A 15,791-nucleotide genomic window follows, 5' to 3' on the forward strand; every position below is an offset into this window, starting at 1 on the left:
TGATTGACCCACCACCTACACACCAATAACCTTACTGACACATCTCTGCACTTCAATCCCTGAAAATGAGAGTGACGTTCTCTCTCCAAAGCCTATCTGGAAATCACCTGGTTGATATCCCAAGAAAACCTCTTTGATGTCACAAATTACACTTGGTGCCATTACCCATACCAGATAACAGATGGTCCAGTTGATGGAGTGTGTCTGGCAGCCATGCAGGAGAACAGGTTCAATTCATAGTACATGCAGGTCTGGGACTTAGTCCCCTCCAGCTTTGGAGAGGAGGGGTAAAGGTGACCAGAGCATGATACTCAGCACATCTTCACTATGGTCACAGCACATCTTCACTATGGTCACAGCACATCTTCACTATGGTCAAGACTGAGAAAACATGGAACCCTATATCCACACTAGGGATGGCCAGATCCGGATCCTAGCGGATCCGGTTGGTTCCGGATCCTAAAATTATTCGGATCCGGAATTTTCAGATCCGGATCAAGAACTTTCGGATCCGGATCCAGTACTTTTGGATCCGGATCGGTTTTGCCATCCCACATGCGCTTCTTTGGAAAGTAAGAATGTGCTTATAACATATTGTTACCTGCTAATATACATATATATATATATAAATCAAAGAAGGTAAAAGGAAACACTCACCGGACAGTAGAAAAATTCAAAATTTTGAATTTTTCTACTGAGCGAAAATTTTGAATTTTTCTACTGTCCGGTGAGTGTTTCCTTTTACCTTCTTTGATTTTTACTTAGCCCTTTTGGCCCTCCTTGCTTTTAACCATTATATATATATATATATATATATATATATATATATATATATATATAGTGTGTGTGTGTGCACGCGTGCGCGATTTGTAATTAATTAATACACTTACTAGGGAGGTCTAAGTCTCCCCCTGCGATTTCAATGAAACTTGGTATTTGTATAGAGGCCCCCCCCTCAAATGTCAAGATGAGGAGAAATTGAAGCGGGGATCTGACCCCGAAACCACGTAAATATGGTATAGGAAGAAACAAGGGGCATAGGGCCTCTCTATACACCTGCCACGTTTCATGGAAATCGGAGGGGAACACAGGGGTCAGATCCCCACTTCAATTTGTCCTCATCTTGACATTTGAGAGGAGGTTGCCCCTAGAACATTTTTTTTGCCGAAACAAAAAAACACGTATTTCTTCATTTGGGCCCGTTTATACACACACCTGCCAAGTTTCATGGAAATCGGAGGGGGACACAGGGGTCAGATCCCCACTTCAATTTGTCCTCATCTTGACAATTGAGTGGGTTTCGCCCTGTAAAACAGTTTTTTAGCTGAAACAAAAAAAACACGTATTTCTTCATTTTGGCCCCACTATACACCTGCCAAGTTTTATGAAAATCGGAGGGGGACACATAAGTCAAATGCCCACTTAAATTTGTCCTCATATTGACATTTGAGGGGGGGGGGGGGGTTGCCCCATAAAACAGTTTTTAGCCGAAACAAAAAAACACGTATTTCTTCATTTGGGCCCGTTTATACACACACCTGCCAAGTATCATGGAAATCGGAGGGGGACACAGGGGTCCGATCCTCACTTCAATTTGTCCTCATCTTGACATTTGAGGGGGGTTTAGCTGAAACAAAAAAACACGTAATTCTTCCTTTGGGGCCTACTATACTGCCAAGTTTCATGGAAATCGGAGGGGGACACTTAGATAACCTCCCTTGTTAGTCTTACACTTCGTAATTATTTAACACTGCATATATTATAATGTTTTATTTTAATTTGTAAAACTGTAACTGTAGAACAATTGTATAATTTTTGTATAACATTTCTATTGTTATATGTGTTAAAGGTTTCATTCTGGAATGGAATGTCTCACATTTATGTGTGTTTTCATTTCCAATATATTTGAATGAATACATATTCGTTTCAATGGCATTTACAAAATCACCTCGGACATTTGTGCACGAGTGTGTTAGCCGATGCGTAGCAAAGTATTTTAGGAACAACACTTGAAAAAAATTCTTGTAGGACTAACGAAAAATTTCTTTGTAATCGAAGATCATAATACCTTTTAAGGTGTGGTAATATTATAATGGGATTGAGATACGAAACTCTCGGATCCGGATCCAAAACCTTCGGATCCAGATCCGAAACTTTCAGACCCAGATCTGGATCCGAATGGATCCGGATTTTTCGGATCCGGATCCGTTTGGCCATCCCTAATCCACACCCCGTATGGCATGGGAAGAAAGGCAAAATAGCAACACTTCGAGAATATGATTCAAAAGACGTGGGTTGTAAATTTAAAAGTGGCAATACTGTTAGGAAGATAGGAAGAGGTAATAACAGACAGTGAGCATTGTCAGTAGGGGCCTATGTCGATATGTTGAGTGCCAAAAGTGGTGGGTGCAGTTGTGTATGTAGGAGGCGAAATGAACACCATTTTATTAACTGCCATAAAACATGTTTGCCAAGGTAAGACAGTGACTTGTGATCAAAATCCAGGTGGCCCATGACAAAAATGCACGAGAATGTCATCAATACTTGCATGAAGCCTGTAGCAACAATACCTAGCAGTAGCTGATTATTGCACAACGGGTAAGTGCATTTCTTAAGAAGATTGGAATGTGTCAGTGAAAACATGAGGATAATTGCATCCTGCTGAGTTCCCCAGATACAGCTAGGTATTGTTGCTACAGGCTTCATTCAAGTATTGATGACATTCTTGTGCATTTTTGTCACGGGCCACCTGGATTTTGATCACAAATCACTGTCTTACCTTGGCAAACATGTTTTAGAGTAGTCAACAAAATGGTGTTCATTTCAACCTCGTATATACACAAGAGCACTCACTGCACCAACCACTTTTGGTACTCCACACATCGACACAGACCCCAACTGACAATTCTCACAGTCTGATGGCACATGCATGGTGTTATCACCTCTTCCTGACAGTGTTGCCACTTTTAAATTTACAACTCACATAGATTAAGAGGTACACATGAGACATTCACGAGTTGGCCACAGACTTCAGTGTTCTATGTCTAATTGTAAATACCTATTACTTAAAGAAGTTTTCAAAACCCAAAAATTTACAAAACATGCTAACATGTTCAATAATGAGTACAATGTGTTTAATTTTGGATCAGAATCTTTCTAAATGTAATTCTATTTACTTGAAGGTACATACGACACCCTTCTGGTACACCTGTAACAACAGAATTCCTAAAGAATGGCCACTACCAGCTGGAAGTCCTTGGAACACGCTACGATGCTACCATACACCTGCAGAGGCCATTTGACCCCAAAAATAAGAGAGTGCAAGGCATTTATGATGAATGAAAATGGCTAAGATACTTGGTAAAGTGTGCAAACACTAGTTAATCACAAATCTTAAAAATGTACTGAGTTTATACGAGGGTAAGTCATTAAATAACAGGAATTTTATTCTAAACTTCATGGAGATTTATGTACAACGAAAATTTGTATTTCGGGACTCAAAATGGTTCCTAGGCCATGCCATAAAGGTGTTGTGATGATCGAACAGTATGCACCTGTGCAAGATGGCCGCCGCACTATTGACTTGCACCTAGAAGAGCAATGACGTGTTCTTCATTTTTTGTGGTCAGAAGGAGTGAATCTTTCTAATATCTACAGCAGAATGAATGTTCAGTATAGAGACAATTGTTTAAGTCAGGGGAGTGTGTACTAAATTAACGGATTCGCTGGTCGATCTGCTTTTTAAATGCCCCAGTTGCCACACAAAGGGCCCCCACCCTGGTGTTCATCGCTGACTTTTCGTCTTCAACTCTTTCCACCCAATCATACATGCTCAATCGTCACTACACCTTTATGGTGTGCTGCTAAGGAACCACTTTGAGTCCCCAAAAAAATTTCGTTGTGCATAAATTTCCATGAAGTTTAGAATAAAATTCCTGTTATTTAATGACTTCCCCTTGTATTTACGTGTCAATGAATGTAACTATTCATATTCAGCTATTATTGAATACTATGTCTGCTTTATATGAAGTAACATATCAAAAGTCAATCATGAAAGCTAAATTTTCTGCTGTCGGAGAACAGCAGAAAAGGAATGGAATGGCAACTCGGAAGTCCTCAAATCTTAGGAACGGCAACGGAAATTAATAGGCGAGTAAAAATTAGAAGAGAATTGTGGCAGTGCAGTTTTGAACACCTTGGCGAACAAGCAGAGGTAACGTTATTGAGGTGTGGGAAACTTACTCTTTTCATGCCAATAACTTTCATATCGAGACAATTGCATTAACTTGATACAGAATATTTTTATATGCCATTTTGTGTAAACCAGGGCTTCAGAATCATTGCACAGTGGCACCTAAACATGATGTGAGTTCTGTCAGCGTTGCTTTCTTTTGTTTCTACTTGAAGGAAGGTTGCAAGCAATGTTCCTTTCATGCTACCTGCCACACACACACACTTATAATTCAAGGTCTTGTAATTGTGCTCTTGTAGCATGAGCGACTGGTTGACTGGTATTGTTCACTACAATATCAGACATCTCCTTTATTTTGCTACTTGAAATCAGTTCAATCTCCTGTGATTATTATGGACAAGTAGATTTATGAGGAAATTTAAATTTCAGACTGGTGCAGGTGAAAATTTGGCCCATCACATTCCAAAGACGACAAAAGAAATCAGTTTTTATGTTTAGAGAAAAGGTATGACAATAATTATGAAGCATCTTGTCAGGTTGCAACTTTGTTGAAGTTTTGGGATTATAAATAACGTTATTGTATTATATATATATATATATATATATATGAATATACAGTATATTTATAATTCATGATGTTCATTCTTGTTAAATCCAGTAAATGCACAATGAATTATACAAGAAGACTGTTCTTGCACTTGATTCTTGTTTAACTGTTGATCTTCCACAGTAATCTTCCTATATCGTGATCATACTTATCCTTCATAGCTTGGAATGGAACACGTACTTTGATCAACTGGCAATGGGATTTGCATGGATTGTTATACTATTGATTCTAGTGTCTGACAATGGTCTATAGTTCTTGGGATTCACAGGTAATTTCTCCAGTTCGTCCAAAGTATCAAATCCATCTATCACCCTGAAATAAAAAGAAAAACAATTGGAAGTAAATGTTGTAAAATACGAGGTGTATCCAGAAAGTAAGTTACAAACTGCCTTAATACAAAAACCAATTGTTAAACTATTTTATTGTCAACATATCTCCAACTACTTTTTGACATAGTATCTAACATTGTTGAGGCACTTATCCAGAGTTCGCATTCCCTATTGGTCACCTGTGATGAAAAAAAACATGTGTTCAAGGTTTCTGCGAGACTGTCCTGTTAAAGGCAACACCTGCCACCAGGAATTTTCTTAAGATGCAGAAACACACGGTGGATACTCTACGGCCCAGATGAATGAAAAGTATAAGGTTACTCCAGGTTTTCAATATGAATATGCAATTATTATTACCCTAAATTAATTTGTATAAATTGACACAAAGTATTTATGAATAGTTTCTTCTAAATCTTACTAAACACGAGAACAATATATGAGCTCTGATGAGATTTTGAAAACTAATCAACATATGAGTAAATGACGATCGATATCTTCCTAAACAGACAACTGCCTCCTTAACATTCAAAATTATATATATACGGCTCAAAAAAATGATTTTTTGGGGGTAGAAATTAAATGCTCCTCTTTGTCTAATCCTGTTTTGTTGGGGGGGATACAATAATTTCCCCTTCATACAAGAGTGCAATATGCCGGCCCCCATGGCAGAGTGGTTAGCACAGCATGCTAAGACACCTGGGGTTCCAGGTTCGAATCCCGGACTGGACATGGATGTTTGTGTGACCATTCATCAATTCCATCATATCATCAATCATCCCCATCTTCGCAAATTAGCCAAAAGCGAAGTAAAATAAAGCTAATCAATCAAGAGTGCAATACTTTGAGAGGAGAAAAAACTGCAACTGACTATGGTGTATATATTTTCCTTCTTTGTTTTCATTTTTTTAGCATCACTGCACATTTGAAAAGTGCACACTTGAAAGCTTCTCATCCTGTAAGGCTTACATGCAAAAGAGGGTCCAACCGAATAAAGGTTAATATACAGGGTATCCCAAAAGTCCTTATACATGGAAATAACATTTCTTTGCAAGTGGGACACAAAAATGCCACTGACTCATGCAAAATGCATCCACCTGAATAAATTTAATGGCAGGAATGCATTGACTTGCACCTGGCTCTCGAAGGTCGCCACATCGAGCACATTATGTGACATTACAATTTCAAAGTGACATTCCCTATGTCAGGACTTTTGGGACACCGTGAATATGAATTCAATGAATAAAAATGATTGGATGACAGTTTTTTGACTTACTTGCCAAACAGAGTGTACTTTAAATCCAAATGTGGCTGAGGACCATAAGTAACAAAAAACTGGCTTGCATTCGTGTTTGGCCCATTGTTTGCCATTGAGACAATTCCCCTAACATTGTGCTGCAAAGAGAACAAAAAAAGTATTTACTTATTTGGTAAAAGTAAAAAAAAAAAAGGTAAAGTGTTCCCCTATGGTTAGCACCATGCCATGAAGGCGTATAGGGGGTTTAGGGGTAACGCCCCACACTTTCTTGATCCGGTCGTGAGTGGGGGTGATGTGATCTGCCTGACTGCCTTTACCCCCCCCCCCCCCACGTACCCATGTCATTCAAATCTGGGTGGGTGCTGGAGCCGCTTCCAACGTTAGAAAAGTTCCCGGATTTGAACCAGCTGGGGATCAAACCCGGGACCTTTAGCGTGGTAGTCAGACGCGTCACCGACTGAGCCACCGTGGCCACCTATTTAATGGAAATGGGTAATTAATTATTTGTTAATTAAAATAAATGTACTAGTTACTAATAAGTGGCACAGAATCACAGTTACTGAAAGAGAGTTAAATGTTTGAAAACCTGGAAATACGAGGCATGTCAAGAAAGTACTACCTGTTTGGTAATTAAAAAAAAAAAAAGTAGTAGTAGTTAGTTGAACTAAAAATTGTTGCTCTTAAAGTACAACTAAATCACATCACCAGGAAATCTACAATTCCTAGCATTGGATTACTTTCAGGGTCTGTAACTTCAAAACCAGTTTATATCTTAACCCAATTACAAAGATCTTTTTAATCTGCTGTGGTATCGATAACTCCCAAATTTAATGAATTAAAGTAGAATTTGTTTAAAAATTGGGTTAATTACCTTTAAATCTTCTTTGAACTCATCTTCAAACTTTCTTCCCCAGATGGAATTTCCATTTTTGCCTGTGTTGGTTGGATCTCCAGTTTGAACAATGAACCCTTTAATATTTCTATGAAAGCCGCAACCATTATAATAATCGCTGGCACACAATGCTAGGAAATTCTGAAAAGCATAACAGGAAAACAAAATTTTAGCAACACAATATAAATTTCATTACGTAAGCAACTATATAATCTATTGTATCCGTTTTCTTATTTAACTTCATTTTCTGTCAATTTTACCGAATTATGAGACTGAATGATGATTATATGAACTTGAAGCAATATGAATGCCCAGATGATGACTCAAACATAAGATTGTGAGTCAATTACTCAACATGCTTGACCTGCTCATAAAATCTATTACAACTAATGTTTATTCAGCTTCATCTAAACAACGCCCTTACTGACGTTTTAGCATTCACCTCAAGACAGCCCCAGTGGCAGAGTAGTTAGCACATCGTTAGCTAAGTCAAAATATGCAAATTTACATCAGACAGTTATTTCTGCTCATTCTTTTAATAGCAAACATTACAGACATGATACACATATTGGATCATCATTGATTAGAATTTTTACACAAGCCCAATATAAAATTATACTTATATATATTTTTTTAAAATTGATTCAGTGTGACTTAAATGAAAGTATAAAATCACAGTTTATGACTTATGTGCCTTTTTCTCCTAACACACTAGAATTGTGGAGGCAAGTTTGAAGTTTGCCAAAAGTAGCTCTTTGTGAAACTTTTTTCTGTTATTCTATTAATTTAAGTGTAATTGAGGTAGCTATACCAGAACACCTACAAAAAATAGTTTTGCAGAAAAGTATGTACACAAGTTTCTCTATGTACTACCGTATTTCTCATTTCCCAAAATATGAAATCATAAAGTATTCATTCATGAGTAATTATATTGTGAAAACCAGGATGTGCATGTTACAGTGTCCATCTGAGGTATTCTCTTCACATGAAATGTATGTATGTTCAAAAGAAAATAGTATGGCAGCTAAGAATTCTCATTTTCTCAAAACACATAAATAGTAACACCATAAGTAAGTAAGGGTGTAATTATAATGCTGACGATGTCAACCCTTATCCATCCACATGGGCTTCCAGCTGTAGGATGTAAAAATCTGTTCTGTACAAAGAACAGAATAAGCAATCATCAAACCTGTTACGTATGTGCTTATTGATTGATTTGGTTTATTTTACTTCGTTTTCTTCCACTTATAGCTAATTGCAAAGATGAAGATAAGTGATGAGGGTAAAGGTAAAGTGTTCCCCTGTGCTATGCACCATGCCATGAAGGCATATAGGAGGTGTGGGGTTAGGGCCCCACTTGATCATGGCCGAAAGTGGAGGTGATGTTATCAGCACCATGCCCCTGGCCACCTTTACCCCCCAGAGTTTCCTCCAGGTACCAACTTTATATGATGCTGGGTGGGTGCCAGAGCTGCTTGAACAGGTGGAAAAAATCATGGTTCTCCCCCACTGGGGATCGAACCCGGGTCTCTCGCATGGTAGTGATGATATGAGGAAATGTGTTACAGTGAAGTAAAGTAAGTCTTTTACCTTAGGGTGTTACCTTACCGTGTAGCAGAACTGCCCGAAGGCTTCGTGCAAGTGAGTAAACCACCCAACATAACATTCCACAACAGCACACATAATTTTACGTTGTTAGGTTAGGTTTGGGACTAAAAGTTATTTTTCCTATTTCAGTGACAAACAGTTTTCACCTATAAAAATTATAAAAAGTGGTGAAAGTGCTCCAGAAAGGCAGTTTTTTACTTATGCAGGCCATACTTTGGGATCAAATATATCAGTTATTGGTGTTTTCCTTGTGTTGCAATAAATTTTATCTCATGTAAAACATTGAAGTCTATTCATCAAAAAAAATTCAACATAATTCTCAAGGGGTACAGTGTGTCAACAGCTCCCAATGAAATTATCAGCTGGAATTTAATCACCATTATGGGCACATATTGTTTCTTGGATCTGGGTATTTAGTGGAGTCGACAAAAATGCTGCTCTAAATATCCTAGAAATTATGTACAATGCATCATTTTATTACTTTGGCAAAAACATTGTGGGGAGAAATGAATTTTGAGATTAAATGATTATATCATGAGAATTATAAATATTTTAAAGCACAACTCTGTTTGTTTTTTGTCTTTTTTTGTAGTTGTTGTTGGCTAATTATTTTGGTGACCACAGTTATCACCAACCTTAGAGCTTTATAAACAAGGAGATGTAAAAATCACAAAAATACCACAGTTATTTATTTACCTCACATGTTTTCGGACAATATTCACAAAATAATTCAATTTTCAAGTCTCCAACGTCAGTATGTAGGGTAACAGACTGAAATAAAAAAAATGCAAATTAATTCATGACATACTGATAACAGTACTTTTGAATTACAAAATTTATATCTTAAGAGGAATTTGAACATATAATAATAATTTTAAGTATTTATTTGAAAAAAAAGTTTAGAAATTTTGTATTTGGTGTTATTTCTATCCTCTAACAGACAAATTTATGTATAACTTCTTATTGTGTTGAAAAAAGGAAATTACTTTTATTTTACTAATACAGGCAGTGGCGATGATTAGGGGGGCAGTTGTTCCCCCACTTTTTTACACTTTTGTTCCTGCACTATGCTAAATCTTACCTACAAAGGGAAATATACTGTCTTTTCCCCCCAGTTTTGAAACCCAATCGCTGCCACTGAACAGGTGTGTGTATTCTGTGGTTGACATGCAGAATATTATGATCTACCATAGATGTACTGAAGGTTGGGGATGGGATTAAGAACTCCCACCCTTTTGACTTTATTTTCAGGAAAAACATGGGTTAATATAATCATTTAGCTCTACTTCCCTACCCATAATGGCATTCAAGTGTTTATTCAGCAGTTGACCCCCACCAAAAGAACTTCCTTTGCAAGCTTATGTCATCTTTAGCAAACTGTTTTACAAAACTAAAAATGATCCAAAAATGCACAAGCACAAATCAGGTAACATTATGAGTGTAAAAATACATTTAAAAATCTACATACATATCAGTGGCAATGTACCTACACTTTATGCAATATCAAGCAAATGACTCATAAAATACAAAACATGCCCAGTAAATGAGAGAGAAATCTGTGATTTGATGTCACAATTCATATCTGCATCAAAGGTCAACAGCTTCCAGGTTTTGAAAATGAAGAGGAGTTTTATTGCTTCAGCCAGGGGTGGAATGTACCTTTGGCACTATGATTGAATATTATGCATTTTTTTCTCATATGATACAAATATCCATAGAGTGAGATTTAAGGGGGCATGTCAGTAGCAGTCTATTAATACTTAAAGAAATGTTTTAGATAATATAGAAAAAAAACTGAAGTGTTTGGGTAATATTTCTAAATTTTATATTCACTTAATGACTCCTACATGCACACACATATAATTTAGCTTCATTTAAAACTCTTAAACTTATGAAAAATGGACTTGGTTTCCAAAGCTCCTCCTTAAGATCAATTCTAGCTACGGGCATGCCTATCCTACTCGTGTAACTTTCTCAATGATTATTTCTACAGGGAGATCCATTATATCTAAAATGCATGGCCATGAAAATAGGTGGCTGGGCAGAAATGCACTGACGCCACAGATTGGAAAGGCAAAGCAAGAGCAGGACAAAAGTCGCTGGTTCCCGCACACTATGTGGCAACATCAACCGGACTGCTTTGCCTGGTTCGAGCATCAGACCGACCTCTCTCCTGGGCACTTTCGTGTCATCCCTGACTTTTCGAGCAAACACTGTCAGTTTGTATCACAAAGACCAACTCCACAACAAAATCTTTCTCTTAAACCTCTGAACACAAAGGGTTGTGCTTCGACGTGGCAAGAGCGCGAACTTCTGCCACCCGCCTAATTTGATGATCATGCATTTAACTGCCAAAGTTAACAAGAAGCACCAGTACTTTAGTATTATACGGACTACCTGATTACATCCGTTCTACCTTCTGAGTATTAGCCCCAGTTTCAGGATAGGCAAAATTGTATTTAACCTAACCTAACCTAAAATTTAACGTAGACAAATGAGGTAGTCCATATAATACTAAAGTACCAAAGCACCATAACAAAAGAGATTGTAAATATTTTTTCCTCATCCCTAGATACCAGTAATAAAATAACTTTCCTTTTATGGTCTGATTGATTGAATTATTATTTCAATTCCACTTTATGCACAGAAAGGGTAATCGGGGCTGGACCTACAGTTTAAAATGGGATCTGAACCACTATGTGCCTCCAACAGGTATCGAACCGGGGACCTTTTCATTACAAGGCAACAACGCAACCACTGCGCCATCGGGGAAGTCATCATTCTTTTTTTGTTGGGGGGGGGGGGGGGGGTAACTGTTCAGATTGTTTTATATTTTTCAAATTCTCTTAGCAGGAAGGCTAATTATCGCAGAATTTTCGCAATCATTGTTACACGAAAAATGTGATCCTTCTTTAAAGTAATGAGCACCGTTTGGATTTTGAAAAACAAATATTTATGTTGAAAAAACAACTTACAAATTACCTTACGCAAGCATGTGCACTTCCCATGGACGATGTTTACAAGCGAATTTAAGGATCGTAGACCGGTGGGAATTAATGTAGAAGTAAATCGGAAACTTAGAAGAATGCATTTAGGGACTTTATTTTAATGCTAAGAGAACCTGGCCTGTCTAACCGAAATACGAAAGCATACATTGAACAAAATCTTAAGTAATCACTAAAACTTTCCAATATATGTTAACGGAAGTAAATCGAAATCGAGCAATGTTAAAATTGCATTCATAGCATGATGAAACTGCAATGAAACAAATGGAACTTGGGCCCTTTTTTCTTACAAAAATGTTGAAAGTGTGTGTAAATTACAGACAACTAGTACATGTCCAACTGAAAAATCCAGCAGAAAATCTAGCCTCGTGCGATTCAGGCATTAGATAAATTGCATCAAAATAAGTATAGTTGATTGAATGATTGATGGAGTTGGCGTTTTAAGTCCACTTCATACACAAAAAGGGTAATCGGGACTAGACCCACAGTTTAAAGTGGGACCTGGGTATCATAACCGGGCACTGTGCAAATTAAGCCTCTGTTTTTTTTTGGGGGGGGGGGGGGAGGTGCCAGTGAGTGGTGTATTTATGATTTTATTTTGGGGGTTGATTTTTGTGGAGTAGGCAAATTTGTATTACCAGCCAGTAAAATAAACTAAAATAATCTTGGTAAAACTATCAAAGCCGGGAAACGTCTGTAACTCGTTTATACTGTAATTGTTGACATTCGTACTTACCTATTCTGCATTGCAAAAGATTGTTTAACAAGGGATTTCGCTTTTTTTAACGAAATTAGTATCTATTGTCGACAGACATATTGAGTAATTATTGTTCGTTCTTTTATTGCTTCCTGAACATGCAAAATGGCAGGCAAATCTTGATTGTCGATATGCTGTGTTTCAACCTTCTTAACAGAAAAATTTCCGCATAGCCCTGAAAAAAAAAAACATTCACGATAGCCCCACACATCACGGTTAGGTTAGGTTGGGCAATATAGTGAAAAAACTGTGTGTTTGGAAACACTTACCGGGGATTACGTCATCAGATGCAACATCCAGTTCAAGTACATGGATGGAAATGCCAGCAACAGCTTTCGTGCATCGGACGGACATTATATCGGCGATCCTTTTCTTCAAATTTACAGGAGAAACTACTTACGGACATCAGTTTCTGTAGCATTGTCGAAGTTCTTCAAGGTATTTTCTTTCATCTTTCAATCTATTTCAGCCGGAAATCAATTCCCGTTGCTTCAATTTAAGCGAAAACGTAACCACAGCGTTTTTAACTATGTTGCCTAACCTAACTTCCTGTGAATGGTCCGTGGGGCCATCCGGGAATGTTTTTTTGGGGCTATGCGTGAATGGTTTTTTGGGGCTATCCGTGAATGGTTTGTGGGGCTCGCACCATGACGTGCGTTCCGTAACACTTCGAGAAATGGCTTATCTTAAATATTTTTAATCGTGTGAAAACCTTAATGGCACCTTCAAATATGTTCCGCAATATACAATTGGTAAGTACGAACCATACGAAACACAAAATATCCGATTTTAAAGTGTCTCCGATATAACCAACTGGGTAAATATGCGATAACGCCCGGACACCTTTAACTCATTTATTTCCTTAATTTTACCACTGGTACTTACCTTTTCTGCATTGCGGAACATTCTTTAAGGTGAAGTTATGCCTTTTCCCATAAAATAGTGTCAACTTTTCATATTACGAGTGATTATTTGTCTTCATTGTTCCACTTGGGTAACAGACAATACGGCATGCACTCGTCATGGATCATCACGCCGTGCTTGTGTTTTGTCGTTTTGGAGTGGGTATGCAGTGTTTCAACCTTCTTAACTGAAAAATACCTACTTTCGTGTTCATTATGTCATCACAAACCATTGCCGGATAGCCCCAAAAACCATTCACGTTAGCCCCAAAAACCATTTCTGGCAAGGTTAGGTAAGCATAGTTAAAAAAAAAGAAAACAATTCTCGTAAAAAAAAAGCATGTTTGGAAACACTGACGAGACTGTGTGACTTTCGACGCTCTCGCCATCTGCACGCACACAATGGAAACAACGGCATAATATGGCAGGCAATGCAAGTTTCATTAACAGTTTCATGCATCGGAGACACATTTAAATCGGATATTTTGTCTTTCTCGTGGTTTGTACTTACCAATTATGTATTGCGGAACATAGTGGAAGGTGCCAATATGCTTTTTGCACGAAAACAAACACTTTTTCTGCTAAAATAAACCATTTTCCTTAATGCTACGGAAAGCACGTCACGGTGCGATATCGCTTGCTTTGCGAATTGTAACGCTTCTTTTGTTTTCGAATATCAATGTTTCCAACTCTATTGTGCATGAAAGTTGTAAAAAACCGGGGATCACGTCTGGAAATTGTACATTTCGATGAAACATTGTTCGATTGCCCCAAAAACCATCCACGGGTAGCCCCACACACCATTGACGTTAGCCCCAAAAACCATCCACGGGTAGCCCCACAAACCATTGACGTTAGCCCCAAAAACCATCCACAGGTAGCCCCACGAACCATTCACACGAGGTTAGGTTAGGTTCCATTAGCACCCATTTCACCCCTAAATTCATCGAAAAACCATTTTCCTTTCTCGACAAAAAACCGCGCGTTTCTCGAAAAAAATCGCGCGTTTGGAAACCCTGATTCCACTAGCGAGATCGCGTGACTTCCGACGCTAGAGCCATCTGCAGGTACATCTTGGAAACAACGGCATGATGATGTCGATTTTTCACAAAATGCGCAATATTATTACATGAAAAGTGATTATTTATTGTTCTGCTGCATTGTAGGATGAAGTTTCAGGAAGAATATATATCGACGAAGGTTGTAAACCTTGGAGAAACTCATTTCCGTAAGTAGTTTCTTGTGTAAAGTTGAAGAAATGTGTCTCCGATGCATGAAACTGTTACCCAAGTTTCTTACGTAAAAAGTGATTAATTCTTGTTCGGCAGCATTCAAATACGAAGTTTTTAGTTTCCCGTGAAAGAAAATACCTCCAAGAACGTCCAGAATGCTAAAGAAACTCATTTCAGTAAGTACTTTCTCCTGTAAATTTGAAGAAATCCGTCCGGGCGACATCGCATATTTACCGTTTATACCACGAACTGATATCAAATACATGAATTAGCGGCCAAATACACTGAAAAATGTAAGAAAACACTTCTACGACCTTCCGAAATTCCACAGAAACTCAATTCCGTAAGTACTTTCTCCTGTAAATTTGAAAAAATCCGTTTCCCGGCTTTGACATTTTTACCAAATTAACTTTCTACGATATATATGGATATTCTATTACCATTAGTGAGTACTTCCTACTCCAACCACCACTCACTCACTCACTCTTGAATTTTTTTTTGCTTGGAATGTATTAGGGATGCAATTAAAAACACGAAAACATCACACTGAGGGATGGAGCAGATGGACAGTCCACAGGACACAGGCTGTGCACTGTCCTTATCGCACAACGTGGCACAACACTCTTGCAACCTTGCAATCTGACGTCAGACGATGAATGCTTACGTTGTTAGGTTAGGGTTGTTAAGTTTGGTTCTATTAACATCATATGCACTGTAAATTTGTTATTTATGCGAAGAGAACTAAACATAACTACCAGAACCTAACAACTTGCGCATTTAACCTAAAAATATAATGTCTCTAGTGACGTCAGAACGCAAGGTTGTAGAAGTGTTGTGTGATAAGGGAGACCACGAATATTTCCTATGTGATTATCAAGTGTGTTTATTTAGTCGAGTCGAATCAAAACTATTAGAATTCTAGGTTACACCGTGCTCCAACAGAGCGCTGCTAAAGAACGTAGGAACATAGTGTTTCATTCGTTAAAGATTCAACGAGCTGATGTATTTTCCC

General features: G+C 37.9%; 2 protein-coding genes across 3 annotated transcripts in view; one reads left to right on the top strand and one right to left on the bottom strand.

Annotated features, from left to right (window-relative positions):
- The window catches only part of Sardh (Sarcosine dehydrogenase), a 67,131-nt gene extending 57,754 nt beyond the window's left edge, over window positions 1–9,377 (top strand). The window contains exons 17-18 of one of the 2 annotated variants that reach the window (XM_083144569.1): window positions 3,183–3,360; window positions 9,013–9,377. In XM_083144569.1, coding sequence (XP_083000695.1) covers window positions 3,183–3,342 — 160 coding nt within the window. In that variant the 3' untranslated portion in view covers window positions 3,343–3,360; window positions 9,013–9,377. Of the gene's footprint in view, window positions 1–3,182; window positions 3,471–9,012 lie in introns of those variants that run through there. The other variant, XM_083144568.1, reaches the window with a different exon arrangement.
- Window positions 3,609–15,382, bottom strand: LOC146005364 (peptidyl-prolyl cis-trans isomerase-like 3). The gene is made up of 5 exons (XM_083144571.1): window positions 15,220–15,382; window positions 9,580–9,654; window positions 7,255–7,416; window positions 6,402–6,520; window positions 3,609–5,111 (listed from the first exon to the last, which is right to left on the bottom strand). Exons 1-5 carry the CDS (start codon window positions 15,220–15,222, stop codon window positions 4,985–4,987), a joined length of 486 nt encoding a protein of 161 aa, XP_083000697.1. The 5' UTR covers window positions 15,223–15,382; the 3' UTR covers window positions 3,609–4,984.
- Between the last annotated feature and the right edge of the window lie 409 nt (window positions 15,383–15,791).

The sequence above is a fragment of the Lepisma saccharinum genome, chromosome 23 (genome assembly GCF_977018435.1).
Source record: "Lepisma saccharinum chromosome 23, izLepSacc3.1, whole genome shotgun sequence".
Lineage (NCBI taxonomy): Eukaryota > Metazoa > Arthropoda > Insecta > Zygentoma > Lepismatidae > Lepisma > Lepisma saccharinum.